Below are 25,418 nucleotides of genomic sequence, written 5' to 3'. Positions count from 1 at the left end.
CACGTGTGAGGTGATAGCTCATTGTGGTTTTGATTTTCATTTCCCTAAAGATTCATGATGTTGAGCCACCTGTGAATGTACCCATTGGCTATTGTGTATCTTTTTGGAAAGGTATCTCTGTAGTTCTGTGATTGGTTGACTTTAAAGGAACACAGTGAGAAAGGAGTTCTTTGTTCCATCAAGCCTGATTACCATGATCTCAGGATCAAAATCTAATTAACTGAGCAAACTTAGCTTTGAAATATTTTGCCTGGCCGCATAAGTAGTAGGCTATTTAAAGTGAAATCAAAATCATTTTAAGGCTTTAACTTAGTCTTTTGTGTTCTGTTGGAATACAGATAAACTTAAGTATGTTTCACAGGAAGACCAGGATGGTGAGGGAACTTAGGACCTGTCTTTGGAAAAACTGTTCATTCTCTTAGCGGTGTGAGGGGCTCTTACATGAACAAAGGTGCAGACTCCTTGTGAGTGGGAAACACCTATGGGTAGAACTTTGGAACTTGGGGCAGTTTAAGGATAGGCTTTATGGTGAAGCAACTCAGAAGTGGAATAGATTATCCCAGATGGTGTTCATGGGAGCTTTCTGTCACTGTATCATTGATGGTGTTTGACATAGAATGGACAACTTCCTCCTCAAGGATACGTGGGGAAGAATGTGCTAGAGAAGCACCCTAGGTTAATGGAGAGGTGTTCCTTGTGGAAGTGTTGGGGCATGAGAATAGTGAATAGATAACCACAAAACTATGAGGACCATTGGACTAGGTGCCACCTATTGAAGTTTCTTCCAACTTTTAGATCCACCAATCTCCATTACTTAGTGAAACAAAGAAAAAAAAATTTTTTTAAATCATCCAGGCAGTTGAGTTCATGTATGTGAAAGTGCAGCACAGGGTGTAGTTCCTGATGGCACTAAGCAAATGTTTGAAAATGGGAGTGATGTGAGCATAAAGTATTTAATTATTTGGGGGGAAATGAGCAAGAGGAAAAATGTTTATGCGTTAAAGTTCATCACTCATCATTTGAGTAAAGTAGAAAAATTATTTTCTCCTCATCCTTCACCCCAGTCCATCAGTATCCCTCTGAAATTGCAGGATTGGCTGGGCAGCCCCACGGCCATGATGTCTATTTAGTAGCTTTATTCGTTTGCTTTACAGATGTTTCCATTTCCAAGGCCCAAATTCCATTATATTTAGTTCTCACCACAGTGTCTGTTAAAGTCAAGAAAACTTTCTTGACCAGACTTTTCATTAAGGTGGCTCTTTGAAGTCTAACTAACTGGCAGTCTGAATTTGACATTTTGTTAAAGATTCGTGTAAGAGTAGCATTCTGCTGTTTGAATGGCTTGATTTTTTTTTTTCTTAAAACATTGTTTTGAGAGGAATTTGAAGTAAGCGCATGACTTTTGGTAGTTAGATTTGACGTTAGGCCTCTTCAAGCATTGGGTTTCCTGGTCTGTGAGGACTGACTGAGTGTCCTGTCTCTCCTTGTCTGGCTGAGGCCACAAAGGTCCAAACTCAATGCAGCTGAGCTTGTGCTTATCTGCAGATGATCATTTTGGAGGGATTTAATGTGAGTTTAGACAACTGAATTGAGTTCCTTTTTATACGTTATGCTTTTTTTTTAAAATTTTTTATTTTTAAAGGTTTTATTTATTTATTTGACAGAGAGAGAGAGACAGTGAGAGTGGGAACACAAGCAGGGGGAGTGGGAGAGGGAGAAGCAGGCTTCCCGCTGAGCAGGGAGCCCGATGTGGGGCTCAATCCCAGGACTTTGGGATCATGACCTGAGCCGAAGGCAGACGCTTAACTGACTGAGCCACCCAGGCGCCCCTATATGTTATGCTTTAGTAGAGAATAGTACTGCATTTATAATCTCACTGCTTGTAAGAAAATATTGAAGAAAAACACATTAATGATGTAGAGTGTGCGCTTTGAGTTGTTATCTTGATGATGATGTTTTTCCTGAATGCATGTTTTAACCAACTAGCTCATTTATTTTCTCAACAGTTTAAACACAACAATTAAAATAACCTTCTTCTGCTCTTGCCCCCATCCCACACTTCGAAATATAGATCAGAACAGTTTTCATAGACGATGCTGGAAATTTTGCCCCTCTGAAGGAGACATCAGTAACTGTTCACCTGCCTTGTGTTAATTTGCAAATAAAGTTTGAATTCTTGTCAGCTTGCTTTGATGACTTCAGGCACCTGTCTCTGTTTCAGTTACGGTTTTATCCAAGACTGAAAGAAGTTTTGTATTTTGTAAAAACTATTTTTTTCTTATACAATATGAAGATTAGTGTAGCATAGTCAGTATTATTAAGAATTTAAAATTATGTAGATATTTTTGTACTACAGGCTAGAAAGTGGAATTGATAAGTGCTAATCTTGGAAAACTGACAATCTTTGTAGTACTGTATTTAAGTTTACTTAAATAATAATTTAATGGTAGAAAAAAAAACATTGTTTTTAGAGAAAGAATAGGAAAGTGGAGGAGGAGGCATTGTTTTGTTGTTGTTTAAAAGGAGTAGAGATTTAACCAAAAATTTCTGTGTATTTAACATAAACACTTCTAGTTTTCAGAGGAAGTTTACTGTAGATTAATATGTGTAGGTACTGCAATCTGCAAAAGCAAACAACAAGCTGCACTAAGTTCTATACTGAACAGACAACAGGCTGCCAGGCATCCCATTTGAGCTCTAGAATAACAGGTAAGTAGACTGTTGTTCTGCCAGTTGGGGTTTTGGTTTTACATCTTACAGATGAGTTTAATTAGTTTCCTAATTAGCATAACTTAAGCTCTTTTTTTTTCCTTATGCCTATTTAACTTTTTGCACTGAATTATTTTACAGATGTAACATGTGTCCCAGCCTATTTCTAGTAGTAACCAGAGGTTTACTCCTTTCCTGTGAGCACTTATTTTAAAAGCTACTGAAGAGTTGTTTTGTTTTCTAAATAATTTATTCTTTTTCTAAATAACTTATCCTTGTTCCTTGTATCATCGTTATTAAATGTTCAGCATGCTTCTTAGGTTTGTGGACCATGACATAATGGCCCGGAGTTTTGCAGTAGACTCAAGGTTTCCCAGGGATGTCCCAGGGGGCAGCAGCATTGCCCAGGAGTTGGGAGGCGTTCCTGAGGGACTGGTTTTTACCTGATCATGCTGTTTAGGTGCTTATAGTGATTTTGAGGGGTAGAGCCTACCCAAAGGTCCTTGACATTTACAATTGATAGTCTCCTTCTTTTAGGGCCTTAAGTCTTAAAATATCCTAATGAATTAATTGTACAGCACATGCGATTATAGTCCAGGAGTCTTTAAAGTCTGACATAAAGCTTTTAAAAATACCTGTGTGCTTAATACAGCAAAATAAAGCAGCAAAATCACCAAAGCATCCTGCCTTAGGATGACACCTTCTGTTGAAGGCTTTGAGGATATGGAGTGGAGGTTAAAGTTTGGTGACTGATGGACAGAAGGCAGCCTCCCAGGGGTCTGGAGACATTAGTCACTACAGCTTGCCCGCCACTCTTCTCCAGGCCTCTGGGGGAAAGGAAGAAGCCTCTTTACTCCCTTGGGGACAAAGGCTTTGTTTATGGGCTTTCCTGCTGATTCTAAGGTTTTTGTTTTTTTAAAGATTTTATTTATTTGACAGAGAGAGACACAGTGAGAGAGGGAACACAAGCAGGGGGAGTGGGAGAGGGAGAAGCAGGCTTCCCGTGGAGCAGGGAGCCCGATGTGGGACTCGATCCCAGGACCCCGGGATCATGACCTGAGCTGAAGGCAGACGCCCAATGACTGAGCCACCCCGGCGCCCCTGATTCTAAGGTTTTTTTGATGGTGGCTGTTTATCACACTGTTTCTTTTTTAGCCTTTTGACTCTTCTCTAAACTCAGTGTCCTTCCATTCCATCAAATAATTATTAAAGAAATGTACCTTAATTAAAGAAAAGTTACTGTATAACTTCGCTAGGAGGGGTTATAAGGGTATTTGGTAAGAAAAATGAGAGTGTTTCAAGTACTGAAGGGCTGGGAACCATCCTTGCAACAGTAAGGATCTTCATTCGACTGAGAGTTTTGGTTAAAGCAATAATAGCCACTATGCTTTGAGGTCTACTGTGCTATAAACTTTTATATGCAGTAATTGATTGAATAATCAAAAGTGACATTATGGGATAGGTACAGTTGTTAACATCTCAATTTTATAGATGATGACACTGAGGCATAAATTGGTTACATAACTTGCACAAGCCAGCCGTGCACACCCAGCAGTCTGGCTGCTGAGGCCACATGCTTCCTTATCAGGACGGTCTAGTTATTTTTGATACGGTGTTGATCATTCATACATCTTGATTTTCTCCCCTTTGGAAGGCTAAGTTAACCCCTTAAAATTTTTAATTTTTGTGTGGTGCCATATTTTATGTAAATTATCATTTCGTCTTCACAACAACCCCTCAGTCTATGTATAATCTAACAGACAAGGAAGCTGAGCTAGCAAGCGCTGGCCTGGGGAATTTTAGCCAGGTCTCCTTTTTATGGTTAGTTTAGTCCATTCTCACTATTTATCATTCCCCAGCTGTGAGTCTTGTTGTTCGCTGTTCAGAGAAGCATTTGCTCAACCAGTGAAGACAAAGGCACAAAGTCAAAGAGACCTGAATTCCCTTCTGAGCACCTCTACTGGTTTTGCTGAGTGATATTTTTCAAGACATTTAGTGTGCTGAACTTTGTGTAGAACAATTTTAGTTCTACTCATTATTCAGCTTCTGTTGTTTTTCATTTTCTTCAAGAGAATAGTCAATATAATTGGCTTTTATGTTACTTCCAACAGTTCATGTACCAGAGAATTTGCAAATATAATATCACATCTAAGGCCACCAGGAATTTATAGGGAGAGAAAAGCATGGACTGTCAGATGGAGGTTTGTCTGATGCAGGTTTTTTTTCCCTGGTGTATGTGTACTTAGTATCTCCTCTAATTGACCTGCCTTTCTGATTTCTAACGTAGTTATTAGGGAGTTTCAGACCTTCCCTCTTCCCCTCCCACTGGGCTTCCTTTTCGAGGGGCTGAGTATAATGAGATGAGGACATGGGTAGCCATTTGGGAGGTAGAGACAATTAAGTCACTCTCTAGGCCTGATTTGAACTTCTGGGTCTTTTTGGTTTGTGGTCAGTTCCTTAACCTTGAGCTAAGAACTTCAAAAACATGTGGTGGTCTTTATTTCGGGTTTCTGTTTATTCTGCCTATAGCTGAGTTCTTACAATTGAAGTATATTAGTATCTCTGGTCTCTTGATTATCCCTTTTAAGTATTAATCTATCCCACTGCCAGACTCGCTTGTAGGGTAATGTAAATTTGATCAAGTGTCTGGGAGTTTTAGGCCACCCTTACCAGATGTCCAAATTATAGTCATGTGACTTGTTCTTCTTGGTCATGGTAATTGGAGGGAGAATAGGGGAATAAGGATATCAAAATGCATGAATAATTAAAAATATTCATTATTTTGTTCCCAGCTCCGACTTCCCCTTTTTACCTTTCACAGTAGTTTTTGTGGAGGGGAAGGGGGAGAGCAGAAAACAGATTTTGAATTTTGATTTCAATTTTCTTTCTACTTCTCTGTATTTAGTGCACTCTTTAAACATATTCCTGGGGCGCCTGGGTGGCTCAGTCATTACACCTCTGCCTTCGGCTCAGGTCATGATCCTGGGGTCCTGGGATCGAGCTCTGCATTGGGCTCCCTGCTCAGCTGGGAGTCTACTTCTCCCTCTCACTCTGCTCCTCCCCGCTGCCACTCGTGCTCTCTCTCTCTCTCTCAAATAAATAAAATCTTCAAAAAAAATAAACATATTCCTAAGAGGTATAGCAAAATTAATACTGAAGGGGCACTTTCTCTTTCAGTTAGCATACATATATTTTTTGATGAGACATCGGAAGTTCTTCAGTTTCCTTATAATAAATATCATTGCCTGCCAGTACTTTTTGCATTAAATATTCTCTGGTATCCAAAACAGAAGTGTGTGTGTGTGTGTGTGTGTGTGTGTTCGGCCATATAGCAAAAGCTGCTTGGTCTAGAGGTTACGATATATAAAATTATTTCAGTTAAACTTACAGGTTTTACAATTTAAAAATAGTTTGTTCTACCAGAGTTTTGGTTCAGTAATTAATAATTTGAATTTGCAGTTCATTAATTGAGCAGGTATTCATAAATACCAACTATGTTTTAGGAGCAGGGACATTCATCTGATTTGTTAATTATTCTACCCTACTGCCCAGCACAGAGCCTGGCACGGAATAGGCATTCAGTAATATTGGTTGAATGAAACAGTGCATGTCCTCATGGAGTTTACATGCTGGTGTTATACCCACATCTAGCACTGCACGTTTTCCGGGCCCCAAGAGAAGTAGAATACAGTCTGTATACAATTTAATGCAGTGTATTTGCTGACCTGAGTTGTAGGAGGTACTATTGCAAGGTGAACATTGGATGGTATTAACAAGACTCAGGATATTTTGAAACTATCTTGCCTCTCTTATTGGGAATCAGAGTATATTTCCCAGAAGCTCCCAGCAGGCTTTCTCTTCTCTTGTAGCCAGGACTGGGTCACATAGACACACGGAAGGCCCGGAACACAGTTATCTGATAGCGAGGAGTGGACTGACTGACTGGTTGAGTGGGTCTGGGTCCATTATGTGGAACAGGGTTTTGCCATGCTGAGCACATCTGGGATTCAGGGCAAGGGGAAGAGAGGGAAGGACTGACCAGGCTACTAGGAGTGACTGTACCGAATTGGAGAGTTGAATGTGGACTGGGCTTAATTTTGTGCAGTGATGTGAAGAAAGTGGTTTCTAGGTGTGTACAAAGGTAAACTGGAATTTTAACTTATTCAAGAACAAACTTTAATCTTAACACTTGAAACAGTAAAATGTTATAAATTAAAATTCTTCTTTTTTTTTTAAAGATTTTATTTATTTATTTGAGAGAGAGTGAGTGGGGGGGAGGGTGGAGGAAGAGGGAGAAGCAGGCTCCCCACTGAGCAGGGAGCCCGACATGGGGCTTGATCCCAGGACCCCGAGATCACGCCCTGAGCCGAAGGCAGACGTTTGACTGACTGAGCCACCCAGGCGCCCCTAAAATGTTATAAATTAAATAAATTCTTTTAAATCCTTTTCTCTGGAAACACTTAGTAATTAGTTTGCTTATCATTTCATTTAAAGAATAAAGACCTTTGGGACACCTGGGTGGCTCAATCTGTTAAGTGTCTGCCTTTGGCTCAGGTCATGATCTTAGGGTCCTGGGATCGAATCCCGCATTGGGCTCCTTGCTCAGTGGGGAGCCTGCATCTCCCTCTCCCGCTCCCCCTGCTTGTGCTCTCTCTCTGTCAAATAAATAAATAAAATCTTTAAAAAAAATAAAGAATAAGGACCTTCTCTTTCTTTTTACAAGTGTTCAGTAATTCAGAGGTTTTTTTTAAAGATTTGAGAGAGAGAGCATGGGGGGAAGGGCGGGGGGGGAGAGAGAGAGAGAGAGAGAGAGAGAGAGAGAGAAAGAGAATCTCAAGCAGACTCTCCACTGATCAGGGAATCCAATATGGGGGTCAGTCCCTGGACCTTGAGATCATGACCTGAGCCGAAGGCAAATGCTTAACTGCCTGAGCCGCCCAGGCGCCCCCGTTTTAATTAGGCTTTTATTCTTTCATATGAACTAACTAGTGTAAGGACCTACTAAAATAACATTTTAGAAGTTCATAGATGGTAACATTTAGGTGCCTTCTAGAGTCCTGGTTACTCACCATTTTACTAGAACAATATAGAACCTTGAATAAATAATAAAGAACTGGAGTATAAATCATGTAGAGCCATCTTTGTGGTCCAGGAGACATACCCCACAGTAGTCCTTACAGTCTGCACTCTGAGAAAAGCCTGAAGTCTAGGGAGTTCAGGCTCTGGAATCAGACTGGGGTTCAAATGCTGCCCCTGTTTGCTTACTAAATGAACTGGTTTCCTCATCTGTAAAATGGGGGAATCATGTATAGGATAAGTAGAATGGTTAGGTTTAAATAAGATCTAATTTGAAAGTAGTTCACACTTATGTTATACTTCATGTTCACAGTACGCTATACGGCCCATATACTGTTGGATAGTGTTTTATTTATTATATAACACACAGAAAGTGCTAGGCACATACCGAGTAGGTACTCATATATTACTTTTTTTTAGATAAATGGCTAACAAGCATCTGTTGAGTAGGCATGAAATTTCTGAACTGTCATTTGACATGAAGAGGCTGAGAAATAGCTACTAGGAGATTACAGAAGTTTCAGGGCTTTTCATAACCAAACATAGTCTATTCATGTAATGATTTTATAATACTATTGAAAGGGGTACATATTTGGCAGTGTTTATATTGGTGAATCCAATACTTCCTTATTTAATCAGAGCAAGACATATTGACTGTTTCAACATGTGCTCATGTAACTGGCTCCTATAAATGAAGCCCGTAATCCATGAAAACTGTGATAATATTTGAACTCTAAAAGATCTGCCATTTCTCCAGCTTATGGAGTTGGTCTTTAAATGCTTCTGTCATATCTTGGTACAATGAAAGGTAATTTCAAAACTATGATTTAGTGATCTTGGTATCTGGTGTAGAAATGGTGCCTGGTACTCTGGTACTAATTAGCAATTGCTAAGGAAACAGGCTGTGAGGTGGTCATCCTTAAAACTGTGAATCAAGGATTTATAAATTGGTTGGTGTGAGATTTCCAACTTCATTACAGTATGAATCAGTTTTTAAAAATTCTTTATGCTTGACATTTTTGAAAGACATGTAATAAAGAAGAGTTAAAAAATTGACCTTGAGGTTTTAATGGGAAGTGGATGGGTTTTGAAATTAGGATTTTAAACAATAAAACAGCATAAATTACTGAATTGGTGTGACAAAATGCCTTCATGGATGATCAGTAAACCTAGAAAAAAAAGGTGAAGTATGAGAGCAGGACTGAAGCTGACAAGAAGGTTCCCAAGGTGTGAAATCAGGATAGAAGCCATTCTAGTTATTTTAAAGGTTTTTTTTTTTTAAAAAGATTTTATTTATTTATTTATTTATTTATTTGAGAGAGATTCAGAGAGAGACAGAGCATGAGCAGGGGGGAGAGGGAGAGAGAGAAGCAGGCTCCCCGCTGAGTAGCAGGGAGCCTGACACTGGGCTTGATCCCAGCACCAGAGATCATGACCCACTGAGCCACCCAGGCATCCCTTGAAGAGTTTTTATTAGGCTTGAATGAAGTATAGCATTTGGAAATAGCTTATAAATTGGGAATGCTATTCATATAAAGAGTGTAATAATTATACTTTTGTTGATGGTAAAAAGTTTTCCTGAAAACTCAAAGAGCGAACCTTTAATAATGAAGAAATGAATCATATTGGTCGATTTTCTATTGAAACCCCTGCTTTTTCTTCCTCAGACCACTCCTCCTTCAGACTTTACCCCCAGGTGGCAGTTTCATCCTTTCTATTGCTTAGACCAAAAAATTGGAGTCAGCCCAGACCCTGTTCTTTCTCTCACATGCCACATCCAGTTTCCCTTCTACCCTTCTCAAACCCTTTTCACCACTGGGCCTGGCCGCTAGCACGCTTGCCAGGATTGTTTAAGGATCTTGTTTATTGGTCTTCCTGCTTCTGCTCTTACTCACTTAACAGTCTGTTCTCAACGTAGTTGCCAAGTGATCCTTTTGAAAGATAGGTCAGATTACGTCTCTCCTCTGCTCAAAATCCTCCAGTGGCTTCCTCAAAACCAAAATCTTCACAGCAGCCTACATGTTTGTATATAATCTGGTGCCTGGTACCTTTGTGAGCTCATCTCCTAAGCATCTTTGCCTTGATCATTCTGCTCCAACAGCAGTGGCCTCCAAAGTGCCACACAAGCTCCCACTTCAGGATCTTTGCACTTTCTCTCTGAAATGTTCTTCCCCAGGTACCCACTTCCTTATTTCCCTTAGGTGTTGGCTAATGTCACCTCATCACTGAGGCCTTGGTTACTCTTTTGAAAGTAATAACTCCGTGTCCTCCTTCCTTGCCTCATTTTCCCCCCTAACTTTTATTGTCATTCAGCATACTTTATACTTCATTATCTGTCTTCCCACACTAGATTGTAAGATCCATGAGGGCAGGTTTTCCTTCCCTCTGTTTGTTTACTTAGAATAGTATGTGGCAGATAGTATGTGCTCAGTAAATATTTATTGACTAATTGCAATTCCATGGCAGTTCATTAGTATCACTACTGTTGATTCATAGAGCCTTCTTTAAACAAAATCACTGATATTATCTATTAATGTAGGTTCTAAAAAATGGTAGTACTAATTCTAAGCATTCATATTTAATGTTGGGAAGTGCTACTTTACAGTTCCCAGCTTCCCTTGTAGTCAGATGGGGTCCATGTGACTGAATTCTAACAATAGAATGTGGGTGGAAGGCCTGGATCAAGGAAACCTCCATGAATGATCCCCCTACACTCAATGATTTGGGGAGCCTGGGTTGAAGATGCAGAGCTATGAGGTAGAAGGTGCTTGGCCTGATGAATTACCATGTGGAGGACAGGTGCCTACTCATCAGGAACACCTGTTTGGACTATCTCTGAGTGAGAAATAGCTATTGGATTAAGCAACTGTAATTTGGAATTTATCCGTTGAAGCATAGCATTCCCTTAACTAATAAAAACCAATGACAGCTAAATTCTCCTTGTTCTGTTGCATATCCTAATGGTACCCAGATTTCTTGTCTCTTTTTTGTTTTTGGCTTCTGTATTTGAAAATGGAAATAATGTTATTTTAAAGTTTTTATTTATTGCCGGCCTTGCTGAGCCGGCCGGCCAGCCTGGCTCCCCATCCCTGACCCCGACGGGCAGGCGGGCTGCCCTGAGGAGGCCGCGAGGGGAGGGCTGGGCCAGCCGGTGGGTGGGCGACGATGCACGAGGAAGAGCACGTTGGACCGGGCCTTTTTCAGGTTCCCGCGGGATCCAGCCAGATGCCAGAAGTGGGTGGAGAATTGTAGGAGAGCGGACTTAGAAGATAAAACACCTGATCAACTAAATAAACATTATCGATTATGTGCCAAACACTTTGAGACCTCTATGATGTGTAGAACTATACATTTACAGAGGCATCAGAAAACTAAAGAATGATTGGGTTATTTTATTTCTCAAAATTAATTGAAGCAGATACTTGTGAAGTCATTGGGAGAGTCCTTATAGGACAGTTCTTTGAGATAATGCAATACCAACAATATTTGATCTTACCAGTCATTTGAACAATCCACATAGTAGACACAGAAAAACAAAAGAATTGAGTGAAGATGAAATCAGGACACTGAAACAGAAAAAAATTGATGAAACTTCTGAACAGGAACCAAAACATAAAGAAATAAACAACAGCAACGCTCAGAAATCCCAGTGCAGAAGAAGGGGGTGAAGAACAGGATGAAAACATTTTACCTTTAAGCCTTGAAGAGAAAGAAAACAAAGAATATTTAAAATCTTTATTTGAAATTTTGATTCTTATGGGAAAACAAAACATACCTCTGGATGGGCATGAAACTGATGAAATCCCAGAGGGTCTGTTTACTCCGGATAACTTCCAAGCACTGCTGGAGTGCCGGATAAATTCTGGCGAAGAGGTTCTGAGAAAGCGCTTTGAGACAACAGCAGTTAACACATTGTTCTGCTCGAAAACACAGCAGAAACAGATGCTAGACATCTGTGAGAGCTGCATTTAGGAGGAGACCCTCAGGGAAGTGAGAGACTCCCACTTCTTTTCCATCATCACTGATGATGTAGTGGACATAGCAGGGGAAGAACACTTGCCTGTGTTGGTGAGGTTTGTTGATGAATCTCATAACCTGAGAGAGGAATTTGTGGGCTTCTTGTCTTACGAAGCTGATGCAGAAATTTTGGCTGTAAAATTTCACACTATGATAACTGAGAAGTGGGGGTTAAACATGGAGTATTGCCGTGGCCAGGCTTACATTGTGTTCAGGGGATTTTCTTCCAAAATGAAAGTCGTTGCTTCTAGACTTTTATTTTATTTTATTTTATTTTTTTAATTTTTTTTATTATTGCTTCTAGACTTTTAGAGAAATATCCCCAAGCTGTCTACACACTTTGCTCTTCCTGTGCCTTAAATATGTGGTTGGCAAAATCAGTGCCTGTTGTGGGAATATCTGTTGCGTTAGGAACAATTGAGGAAGTTTGTTCTTTCTTCCATCGATCTCCACAATTGCTTTTGGAGCTTGACAATGTAATTTCTGTCCTCTTTCAGAACAATGAGGAAAAGGGTAAAGAACTGAAGGAAATCTGCCATTCTCAAGTGGACAGGCAGGCATGATGCTTTTGAAATTTTAGTGGACCTCCTACAAGCACTTGTTTTATGTTTAGATGGTATAAATAGTGATACAAATATTAGATGGAATAACTATATATCTGGTCGAGCTTTTGTACTCTGTAGTGCAGTAACAGATTTTGATTTCATTGTTACCATTGTTGTTCTTAAAAATGTTCTGTCTTGGAGCGCCTGGGTGGCTCAGTTGTTGGGCGTCTGCCTTCGGCTCGGGTCGTGATCCCAGGGTGCTGGGATCGAGCCCCACATCGGGCTCCCTGCTCCGTGGGGAAGCCTGCTTCTCCCTCTCCTACTCCCCCTACTTGTGTTCCCTCTCTCACTGTGTCTCTCTCTGTCAAATAAATAAATAAAATCTTCTAAAAAAATTTATTAAAAAAAAAATGTTCTTTTACAAGAGCCTTTGGGAAAAACCTCCAAGGGCAAACCTCTGATGTCTTCTTTGCAGCCAGTAGCTTGACTGCACTGCTGCATTCACTAAATGAAATGATGAAAAATATTGAAGTTTATCATGAATTTTGGTTCGAAGAAGCCACAAATTTGGCAACTAAGCTTGATATTCCGATGAAACTCCCTGGGAAATTCCGCAGAGCCCAGCAAGGTAACCTGGAATCTCAGCTCACTTCTGAGAGTTACTATAAAGAAACTCTTAAGTGTTCCAACAGTGGAACACATTATTCAGGAACTGAAAGATATATTCTCAGAACAGCACCTCAGAGCTCTTAAATGCTTATCTCTTGTACCCTCTGTCATGGGACAGCTCAAATTTAATACATCGGAGGAGCACCATGCTGACATGTACAGAAGTGACTTGCCCAATCCCCACACACTCTCAGCTGAGCTGCATTGCTGGAGAATCAAGTGGAAACACAGAGGGAAAGATACAGAGCTTCCATCCACCATTTGTGAAGCCCTGCATCTACCAGACATCAAGTTTTTTCCTAATGTTTATGCATTGCTGAAAGTCCTATGTATTCTTCCTGTGATGAAGGTTGAGAATGAACGCTATGAAAATGGGCGAAATCGTCTCAAAGCATACCCGAGGAACACTTTGACAGACCAAAGGTCAAGTAACTTGGCTTTGCTTAACATAAATTTTGATATAAAACATGATCTGGATTTAATGGTGGACACATATATCAAACTCTATACAACTAAGTCAGAGCTTCCTACAGGTAACTCAGAAACCATTGAAAATACCTAAAAGACTTTTAAAGTAGGCTTTCTCTTACGTTTGATATTTGGAAAAATCTGTAAGAAATTTGAAAACATCTTACAGAAAAGCTGTCGGGTGTATGTAGGCCCCACTTAATCACTGAATATCTTGACCTGTCGATCTCTCATTGAGTACATTAGCCATTGACAATCTGCCTATTTAAATGGCCCCTGTTTAAACTCTCATGCTTTGGAGACATACCTGTTCCAGAAGATAGCATTGAAAGTGCCACATTACACTTCTGTGGGATCTCTGCTAATGGCACTTGGGAATTGTTTTGGTTAAGTCATTTTAGATAAAACATAAATTGTCACTGGATCCAATTGTCTGGTATTGAGTTATCAGTTCTTAGAAGACAAAGATTTTGAAGAGGTATGGGAGGAAGGAGTACATTTTATAAAATGTTACAATGAAGCTCAGAGTGACCTTTAAATAGTAGGAGTGTTAGTATGTTAAAAATCTGTAATGGACAGTTAAGGGAGTTACCCAGAGAGAGAGAGAGAGAGAAACAGGTGAGCTTACCAGGCAAGGATTGCAGTAGAGATTTTGTCTTTATCAAATAAACTTAAAGGAACAAATTACAGTTAAAGTTTGAATGGGAGAACCTGCCATTTTTGTTCCACATTGGATTGTTGCTGTTTACATTCCTTTGTTGAGCCTGCATCTTCATAAGCTCTTTAGCAAGTGTATGTAGAACACCTAGTCTTCGTAAGCTTTTTAGCAGGTGTATGTTGAACACCTCTGTTGATGGTCAAGACAGGATCAGAGGCCATGGATACTGACAACCGATTTGTCTGTTTTCCTCTGTCCTTTTCCATGACTATATCTACTGCCTCGTCTTGATTTATAAACAAAACCTGGAAAACCTACAAAAATAAGTGTTTTGTGGTTTATCTAGGAATAATACAGAAAATATTGCTGTTATTTTTGGTGAAGAAAATCAATTTTGTATAGTTTATTTCAACCTAAATAAAATGTGAATTTTGTTCTAAAAAAAAAAAAGATTTTATTTATTTAACTTAGAGCAGGGGGAGGGGCAGAAGGGGAGGGAAAGGGACAAGCAGACTCTGCGATAAGTGCAGAGCCCAAGGTGGGGCTCGATCCCACAACCCTGAGACCACGACCTGAGCTGAAACCAAAAGTCAGATGTTTAACCAACTGCACCTCCCAGGCACCCCAAGAAATAATGTTATTTTAAAAGCACAGTTGTGTTCTTAAGATGACTTTATTTTTTTACAGCTTGATCAAGATATATTTCATACACCATAAAATTCACTCATTTAAAGTGTATAGTAGTACAGAGTGGTTTTTTTTTTATTGATGAAGTATAGTTGATACAGAATGTTATACTAGTTTCAGGTGTACAATACAGTTGAATGGTTTTTATTCAGAGTTGTAGGACTGTCATGGCAATCTAGTTTTAGAATGTTTCAATGTTCCCATAAGAAACTCTGTATACAGTAGTAGTCCCTTCCCATTACTCTTTCCCTCTAGCCCTTGGCAGCCTCACTAATCTATCTTTGTCTCAGTGGACTTGCCTGTTCTGACCATTCTATACAAATGGAAGCATTTAATACATTTAATTATGTGGCTTTTTTTTTCTTTAAAAAAATTTTTTTATTTCAACTCAATTTAGTTAACATATACTGTATTATTAGTTACTGGGCTCGAATTTAGTGATTCATCAGTTGCATGTAACACCCAGTGCTCATTACATCAAGTGCCCTCCTTAATGCCCATTACCCAATTGCCCCTTCCTCCACCCACCTCCCAATATGTGGCCTTTTATGTTTGACTTCTTTTACTTGGTATATTTTCAAAGTTACCTAATTATAGCATGTATCAGTACTTCATTCCTTTTTATGGCTGAATAATATTCCATTGTATTAGATATGCCACATTTTATTTATCCATCCATCAGTTGATGGACATTTGGGTTGTTTCATACCTTTTGTCTATTATGAGTTATGCCATGACCTTTCCTGTGCGTGTTTTGTGTGGACATGTTTTCAGTTCTCTTGGAAATACACCAAGGAGTGGAATTGCTGTGTCATATGGTAACTTGATGTTTAACGTCTTGAGGAACTACCAGACTGTTTTTCAACGTGATTGCAGCATTTTACATTCACCACCAGCATTGCCTTCATGTGTTATTGCCCCCAGAGGAGTAGGGTCCCTGGTAAATACCATAGTTACTTTAGGGCTGCAGGCACAAGATGCTCCCAGAGCGGTCTGGGAGTGGTAGGTGGTGTGAATTATGTCCTGCTGCCCTCTCTTGTTTGCTCCCTTGCTTCTCTGGCCTCTGCTTTCTCGGTCCCCTAGCTGTTCTTGGAATCAGCTCCTGTGCTCTCACTGCCAGCCTCTGGGCTGGCTTTTCCCTCTGCTTGGCATGCTCTTTCCTTCCATGGCTCCTTCAGGTCTTTGTCCTGCTTCACTGACATCTCTCTAACATTTTTACAGGGCCAAACACATAGGTTTCTGGTAAATATTTGTTGAAAAAATGAATAAATTTCCATTTTAATAAATACATTTTCTTAAAATAAAAATTTAAGTCATAGAAATACACATATGAATACATTGTCATCCTAAAAAATTTATCCGGTGCAGATAAAGCAAAAATTCCCTTTTAGCTCTGTACCTGAGTCTGTCTCATAACCACTGATAGTGACTTGGATGTATTCTTCCAGACCATTTTAAAGTCTTCTGCACATATATATCTGTACCTGTAGAAATAGTTTTGTGTATATATATTCTTTTTATGTATATACATACATATACAGATACAGGCATACCTTGGAGACTGTGCATTCCATTCCGGACCACCCCAATAAAGTAAATACCACAATAAAGTGAGTTACAGGAATTTTTTGGTTTCCTAGTATATATAAAAGTTATGTTTACAGTATATTATAGTCTGGTAAGTATGCAGTAGCATTATATCTCCAAAAAACAGTGTACATACCTTGCTTTAAAAATACTGCTAAAAAATGCTATCACCTGAGCTTTCAGCAAGTCATAATCACTGATCATAGGTCACCATAACAAATACAACAACACAAAGTTTAAAATATTGCCAGAATTACCAAAATGTGACACACAGACACAAAATGAGTATATGTTCTTGGAAAAAGTGGCACTGATAGACTTGCCCCACATAGGGTTGCCACAGACCTTCAATCTGTGAAAACTGCAGTATCTGCTGAGCACAATCAAGTGAATTGCAATTAAATGAGGTATGCCTGTATATGTATAAACTACTGTCTATTCCCAAAACTGTGGAGCACCCCCAGTATAAGCTCTGTCCCTATGAAACTGTCCTATTCTTTTTAGCCCTCGTGTTAGGGAGGTGCCCTGATTTACAGATGGATGTTGAGATCTTCATTTCTCCCTTGTGTAGACAGTATTCAAGCACACATTTAGGCCCTTGCATCGTACACATGGGGGTGCTTCTCCGTGTATGCCCTGGAAGAGACAACAGTTTCATCTCTTTCTTTAAAAATGTTATGCTACTTATTTCTTTATTTTCTTTGGGTATTTTTCTGAAATAGATATTGGAAATGGAATTGTTTGGTTGTAGAGAATGCAAGTTAAAATTTTTAATGGAATAAAATTTCTCTCTAAAAGTGTTGTAGCCATTTGTGTTCTTCACCTAGTAATGACAGCATCCATTTCTTTCTATATTTTCACCTATATTGGATGTTACTAATCTTTTATTTTTGCCAATCTGAGTGAGAAATAACTCATTTTAGCCCTTGACATTGAACATATTTTCATATGCTTATTGATCATTTGCATTTCTTCTCTAACATTCCTGTTTATACCTGACTTTTTTTCTCCAAACCAAAAAGGTTTGGCCTTTTTTCTTTATTGATGCTTTCTGTGATTTATTTCTGTGATTTATTAGTGCTTTCTGTGATTATGACTATTAATCATTTGTGTATTATATATGCTGGAAATACTTTCTTCTAGTCTGTGGCTTGGTTTTTAAGTTGTTTATGGTGTCTTTCTGCCAATCAGAAGTTTTAAGTATTTTTAAATATTCCATTTTATGGCTTCCTTGCTTAAAGATGTCTATGCTGTCCCAGGGTTTAAAACTGTATTCCCTTATGTTTTAATTTGTTTGGAGTCTTGTTTTTCATGATTTGCTCTTTTAATTTACCTGGAATTTATTTATGTGGCAGCATGAAGTAAGGATCCAGTGTTTTTCCTGTTAGAATGGATAGCCAGTTCTTTAACACTCTTTGTGTGTTTGACCTTTCACAATTGATACGGGATGCCATTTTATCACCCACTGTATCCTCATATGAATGCATCTGTTTCTCAGCCTTATTCTACTTTATTGATGTATTTGTCTTTTCTTGCACTAGTACCATGCTATCTTAATATTTTGGTAGAAGGAACTAGCCTCATCAAATACCATCTTTTACAAAAATATGGCTGGGTTGTGCATTTTCTCTTTTAGGTGCATTTTTAAATTAGCTTTTTATTTTATTTCATGTATTTTTTAAAGATTTTTTAAAGATTTATTTATTTATTTTAGAGAGAGGGCTAGTGGGGAGGGGCAGAGGGAGGGAGAGAAAGAATCTGAAGCAGACCCCTGCTGAGTGTGGAGCCCAACACAGGGATGGATCCCATGACCCTGAGATCACGACCTGAGCTGAAACCAAGAGTTGGACGCTTAACCAACTGAGCCACCCAGGAGCCCCTTAAATCTTGGGATTTTGATTGGAAAGAAAACATTTCTCTAACACAATTTTTAATGGCCGTGTAGTATTACATTGTATGCTTATGGCATATTTTACTTAAATATTTCTCATGTTAGTTCACAACAACCCTTTTAAAATACTGCCTCATCATTTAGGGTCTTAGATTGAGATATAAATAGAACATTGTACTAATCCAAGGGAAGAACATAAGGATTTAATATATGAATATATTGCAAAATGATGACCACAGTAAGTTTTAGTAACATTCTTCACCACATATAGTTACAAAAACTTTTTTCTTATGATAAGAACCTTTATGGTTCTTCTTATGATAAGAACTTCCAAATTTATGATACAGTATTGTTAACTGTAGTCATCATGCTGCCCTTTACATCTTCAGGACGTATTTATTTTAAACTGGAATTGGTACCGTTTGACCACCCTCATCCATCTTGCCCACCCCTCACCCCTGGCAAGCAGCAGTCTGTTCTCTGTATCTATGAGTTTGGGGTGTTTTTTTTTGTTTTTTGTTTTTTGTTTTTAATTCCATGTGTGAAATCATATAGCATTTGTCTTTCTCTGTTTGACTTACTTCACTTAGCATACTGCTCTCAAGGTCCATCCATGTTGTTGCAAATGGCAGGATTTTCTTTTTTGTGGCTGAAGAATATTCCATTGTGTATATGTGGGTGTATACCACATTTTTTTATCTGTTCATCCGTCAGTGAACACTTAAGTTGCTTCCATGTCTTAGCTCTTGTAAATAATGCTGCATTGAATAGGGGAGTATAGATATCTTTTTGAGTTCATGTTTTTGTTTCCTTCAAATAAATACCCAGAAGGGGAATTGCTGGATCATATGTTATTTGTATTTTTAATTTTCTGAGGAACCCCCATACTGTTTTCCACAGTGGCTGCAACCAATTCCCATACCCACCAAGAATGCATGCGAGGGTTCCCTTTTTTCACATCCTTGCTAAAGTTTGTTACCTTGTCTTTCTGATAATAGCATTCTGACAGGTGTGAGGTGATATCTCAACGTGGTTTTGATTTGCGTTTTCCTGACAGTGACGTTGAATACCTTTAAAAAAAAAATTAAGGTATTCTTGAGTTCTGGGTTTTGTTTAGAAGTTTTATTGGTTTTATAAATTCATTAGTACTGATTTGTTCGACTGCAATAGATGTGCCTTGTGTTGGGTTTACATAATCATGGAAAAGTTAAGTTAGGGTCAGATTTAATTTAGACGATGTGAGTGGCTAAGATTGACTTTATTAGACTTAATTTGTTTTTTTAATTTCCCTAGTTAGACATGGAGCAGTGGGTTAAAAGCAACAGCAATAAACAACTTAATGAAACAATGGAAGATGTCTATCCCTAATAATCAAATTACATTGACATTTGACAGATGGAAGCAAAACATTTAATTTAGGTAGCCTGTCAGAGAGGATGTGTACAAGGTCAGGGAGTAATGATTTGACTGTTGTAGAGCCAGTCGGAAGCTACATCTGTTGGGGAACGAAACACTACAGTGATGCTACCACTAGCATTTGCTGTCTAGGGCATTTACTTTACAGATATGCCCAAAATAGAGCATCAGATTTGCTGAATTGTTTGCATTTACCACATTTAACAGCATACTTGAAATTATTACTGGACTTCCATCTGTTAAGTTGAGGGATAAGAGTGAAAATTTAAACATTTCAGTGGGAATTTTCCTTTTAATTACCTGGTAAATACTTACTGAATTAAAGTATTTTCTTGCAACTACTATATGGACTGGATACCTACCTCTAGAGCCACACTTAGTCTCTTTCCTTCTACATAAGTGCTTTAAAAGATACTTGTGTTGGAACTGTTAAATGATTTTGACTGAGGATCTCTCCCACAGAAATCTCTCTTGCATTATTGTAATTTTTCCATGTAATAATGCTCTTACTCAGTGTTTAGTCTTAGCCTTGAAAACAAAGTGCATTAACATGAAGCTGGCCTAGTAGAGGCTTAGGGTGTGGACTGCATGTGTAAGCTAAAACAAGATGAAGGCTGGTTGTTGTTCATATGGCTTTTAGGCCTTTTAAAAGAGCTGTCAGAAGGGAAGTATTCCATGGTTTTACACTGATGTAGCTCCAAAAATGAAATAGTGAATTCAGTTTCATTTTATTCTGCCTGGGTTTCATTTTCATTTTTGTTTTGTTGTGTGTGTGTGTGTGTGTGTTTGACCTCAAAGCTTATTTTGTACACTTAGCTTTTAGTATGGCTCATAAGGGCTTTAGTATGTCTTCTTAGAGCCTTTTATAAGTATCTAGGCACTGTATTTCACCAAAATATTCTAAAGAAGATGAGCAAGGTTAGATCAGTTAGTTCATGAGAACTTATTTAAATGAATAGCTCTAATGTGTTTTGGTCACCCACCACAGGAGGAATTATAATACCAAAATCAATGATAAAATAAAGTAAAACAATTTAATATGATAGGAAGTAAATGAAATAAAAGGAAATAAATGAAAAATGAATTAAATTTCCATATTCTAAGCTCCCGGATATTTTACTGCTTTTTGCCCCCCTCATTGTATAGAAAGAGAGCATACTAGCAATGAAGAGATCTAACAGATGTTCCACAGCAAAAGTCTTCATCAGTTTATTTCTCATAATCCTATTAAGATGATGAACTGATTGTTCATTGGTTAAAATCTTAGTGATGCTGTAAGATTGAAAAAATAGGAATGCCTGGGTGGCTCAGTCGATTAAGCGTCTGTGTTCGGCTTGGGTCATGATCCCAGGGTTCTGGGATCAAGTCCCGCATGGGGCTCCCTGCTCAGTGGGGAGCCTGCTTCTTCCTCTCGCTCTGCTTGTGCTCTCTCACTCTCTGTCAAATAAATAAATAAAATCTTTAAAAAAAATATCACAGCCTTAGCTTTCAGCTTCGTAAGTCTTGTGGTTTTCCCAACTCTCTCTTGTCCTTGGCTTTGAAGCTTCACTTATTTTATATATATGATGTGTGTGTGTGTGTGTGTATGTGTGTGTGTGTGTAATCATTTTGCGTTAGGTGGCTCTCTGCACAAAATGTGCTGGCATATTCCAAGAGTTTATGAACATAAGCAGTGGATCACATCTTCAAAGCCTACTGAACCACCAGATATTTATGTGGCCTTGGCTTTGCTCCATCAGCCCATGATGAAGAGACAGGGTGTTCTCTGTAGAGATGATGCACTAAGTTAGTGCCATAGGAACTTGACTCAGTCAACACTGTAGAGAGTTAACATTAACTCAGCATTTACCACGTGGGCAGTTCTATGCTGAGTGCTGTTCACGGATTGTTTTACTGATCTTCATAGCAGTCCTCTGAAGTGGGTACAGTACTGTTATCCGTCTTTTATGAATGATGCCATTGGCACAAATGAGTTAAATCATTTGTTAGAAGTCACAAATGTCGGGGCACCTGGGTGGCTCAGTTGGTTGGGTGTCTGACTTTGGCTCAGATCTTGATCTCGGGCTCCTGGGACCGAGCCCCACGTTGGGCTCTGCACTCAGCTGGGAGTCTCATCGTCCCTCTCTCTCTCCCTCTGCCCCCCCCCTGCTCTCTCTCTCAAATAAATAAATAAAATCTTTTTTTAAAAAGTCACAAATGTAGTCAAATAAACAATGGATACAGGATTTTAAAAAGTTAATATAAATAATGTCCTTCATTTGCTTTTTCCGCTCAGCAGTATAGACAACATTCCCATGTGCTTTTATGGATCTACCTAAATTCTTCTAATGGTTGTAGAGTATTTCCCAGTACAGGTGTATCATAATGTATGTGGCCATTCCATTCCCATTTGGTAGACACATAGGTTGTCTCTGGTTTCTCACCATTAAAGATAATACTGTTGCAAGCATCACTGGTTATGAAGCCTCCCACACACGTGTTTTGTATGAAAGATTCTTAATACCAGAATTGCTGCTCAAAGAGTTTGTGTCTTTTAAATCTTTGTAAGTTAAATTATTTTTCATTAAATTCTTCTCCAAAAAGGTGGTACCAATCTGTACTCCGAAGTTCTCCCATTCATCCAACTTCCTTGTCAACACTGGACTTTTTTAGTTTTAAAATTTTTACCAATCTGAAAGGTGAAAAAGTCGTATATAATTAAAAATTATTTTCCGCATTCCTAATGAGATTGAACACATTTTTATAAGCTTTAACTCTGATTTTTTAATGTGGATCAGTTATATATTTTGCCCATTTTTCTTTTTTGTTGTTGTTGAATTACAGGAGCTTGTATATGGAAATGAACCTATTCTATGTTGCTGATATTTTCACCCATCTCCATGGTCTTATTTATTTATTTATTTTTAGTAAAGTATAATTGACAAATAATATTCTGTTTCAGGTGTACAACATAATGACTCGATGTTTGTATACATTGCAAAATGGTCACCAGAGTAAGTCTAGTTAATATCCATTACCATACATAGTTACAAAAAAAAAAAAAACTGTTTTCTTGTGATGAGAACTTTTAAGATAAACTCTCTTACCTTTGAATTTTATTTATGGTGTCTTTTGCCAGGTAGAAGTTTTATGCTTACATGTTTTCTTTGCTGTCATTCCCTTATGGTTTCTCAACTTGGGTCCAGAGGGATCTTTTTTAAAACACAGATTTGATCATTTCCTTTCTACGTTTAAAGAAACCCTCAGGGGTGCCTAGGTGGCTCAGTCAGTTAAGTGTCTGCCTTCGGCTCAGGTCATGATCCCAGGCTCCTGGGATCGAGCCCCGCATCGGGCTCCCTGCTGCATGGGAAGCCTGTTTCTCCCTCTCCCACTTCCCCTGCTTGTGTTCCCTCTCTCGCTGTGTCTTTGTCAAATAAATTAATTAATTAATTAATTTAAATAAATAAATAAATAAATACAGTCTTTTAAAAAAAATTAAACCCTCAGTTGCTTCCCACTGAGAGGCAGTAAAATACAGTGCTTGAGGACATGGAATATAGACATTTTGCTTGGTTTGAAACCTGGTTCTCTTACTTCCTCGCTGTGGAGCCCTAGGAAGGTCAGGTACTTGTTCTGTGCCTGGACAGGACGGGGAGGAACTGCAAGTGGGTATGAAGTGTTTTTTCAGGGGAAGGGAAATATTCTAAAACTGGATATAGTGGTGGTTACACAACTCTGTAAATTTACTCAGAACTGTGGAATTATACACTTTTTAAAGTGGGAAATTTTGGTATGTGAATTATAATAAAGCTGTTCTAAAAAAACAAATGGGTTCAAAGCTTATTTTGGAGAGGTTCCCTTTATAAGTGTAACTGTAGACTAATGTAATTGATACTTTTTGGTTCTGCATAATATTCTAGATAAATGCAATAAAAAACTAGATAAAGTAATATATCCTTAATCTTATTCATTGGATAAGACAGAGCATTAAAAGCTACCTTTTTCCTTCAGAAATTCATTAGGAATTAGGGGTTTTGTGGGTAGGAGTCATGGTGCTAAATCCTACATCTAAGGTTAAAGAGTGATTCATATACATGTTAGTTTGTTGTGATTTTTAGATATCAAGATCTTGGTAGTGCAGTCTCTGCACACACACACACACACACACACACACACACATTTACATACGCAGTCTCCAAAATTAGGAAAGGTACCCATTTTTTTCTCTAATCCCCTCTATTCTGCCAGTGTGTGTCTGTTTTATGTGCCCTCCTAACTCACTGGAGTGCCAGGTCTTATGAATGGTAAACATGCTGGGGATTCAGGCTGTTTATGTGTTCTTTTTGATTTTCCAGCACTTTCATTTGGACCCTTGGCTGCCCATGGAGCAAGTGCTTGAGACGTGCAAGTAATCTTCAGACCATAGCCGAACTGTAAGGCCTGCCCTTTGCGTGGGGAGGAGGCAGCTCCTGGTCTGTGGAGATGAGCGGGGAGCAGCAGCTTGATGCAGGTACTGGTTTGGCCGAGCAGGATCCACCTCTCACAGTGCAGAATTCTCCTCCGAGCAGGATCCACCTCTCACAGTGCAGAATTCTCCTCCTCACCTGTGTTGGCTGACTGGTCTTTCTGCCACTGAACGGGAGGCTCTTTGAAGATGTGAGCTCTTCCTCTGTCCCTAGCAGAGAACCTGGCACTAGGGGTCCTCATAATGTTGGCTGAAAAAGCAAATAACTTTTATGAACAGACGTCTTAAAAAAATTTAATTTTGATAGTTATTTTGAATTATTTTGAAATAATTATAGATTCATGAGAAGTTGCAAAGATGGTACTGACAGGTCTTGTGTACCCTTCACCCAGTTTCTACCATTAGTTACATCTCTTCTAAGTATAGTACAATATAAAAGCCAGGAAATTGACCTATGTATAAAGTATATGTAGTTCTCTGTCATTTTATCACATGTAGCTTTCCATAACCATCACCTCAGTCAAGATACAGAACTGTTCCCTTACCACAAAGAGCTCTTCTCTCCTACCCCCGTCATCTACCCCACACTGCCCCCCAACCTTCTCTTACCCCAGGCAACTGTTAGTCTCTTCTCCATCTCTGTGTTATTTCAAGAATGTTACATAAATAGAATCACATAGTATATGACTTCTTGAGATTTGCTTTTTTCATTCAAGATAATGCCCTTGAGAGCTATCCACATTCTCGCATGTATCAGTTTATTGCTCAGTAGTATTCCATGGGTGTACTACAGTTTGGTTAGCTATTCATCTACTCTAGTACGTTTTGGTTGCTTCTGGTTTTTAGCTATTACAATAAAACTGCTGTGAGCAATCATGTACATTAAGATTTCATTTTTCTGGGGTAAATACCCAGAAGCACAATTGCTAGATCATATGTTTAATAAAGAGACGGCCAGACTACTTTCCAGAGTGGCTGTACATTCTTACCAGCAGTGGATGAGAGATCTGGTTTCTTCACATCCCCCTCTGCCATTTGGTATTGTCACTGTTTTTCAAGTCATTTTGATTTGTGTATGGTGGTTTTGAATGTCTCTCTGTGTGTGGCTGTTCAGTGGTTGCCCTAGGGAGTACCCTGTCTGTGCATAACTTAGCATACTGGCTGCTGTCATCGTTCTATTAATTTGAGCCAAGTGTGGAAACTTTACCTACTTTTATATCTCTTTACCTTTATAATTGTCTTAAATATTTC

The 25,418-nt window shown here is 38.8% G+C and overlaps 1 protein-coding gene and 1 pseudogene across 4 annotated transcripts in view; both read left to right on the top strand.

Moving 5' to 3' along the window:
• SFMBT1 (Scm like with four mbt domains 1) overlaps positions 1-25,418 on the top strand; it is a 126,595-nt gene that overhangs the window by 47,437 nt on the left and 53,740 nt on the right. For all 4 annotated transcript variants that reach the window (XM_032411465.1, XM_032411467.1, XM_032411464.1 and 1 more), the window contains one exon: positions 24,058-24,212. In XM_032411465.1, the coding sequence (XP_032267356.1) occupies positions 24,185-24,212 (28 nt within the window). In that variant the 5' untranslated portion in view covers positions 24,058-24,184. The remainder of the gene's footprint in view (positions 1-24,057; positions 24,213-25,418) is intronic.
• Positions 10,528-14,531, top strand: LOC116636949 (annotated as a pseudogene).

The sequence above is a fragment of the Phoca vitulina genome, unplaced genomic scaffold (assembly GCF_004348235.1).
Source record: "Phoca vitulina isolate PV1807 unplaced genomic scaffold, GSC_HSeal_1.0 scaffold13, whole genome shotgun sequence".
NCBI lineage: Eukaryota > Metazoa > Chordata > Mammalia > Carnivora > Phocidae > Phoca > Phoca vitulina.
Note: the sequence above shows the minus strand (reverse complement) of the source record. Positions and strands in the feature narration are given on the sequence as shown.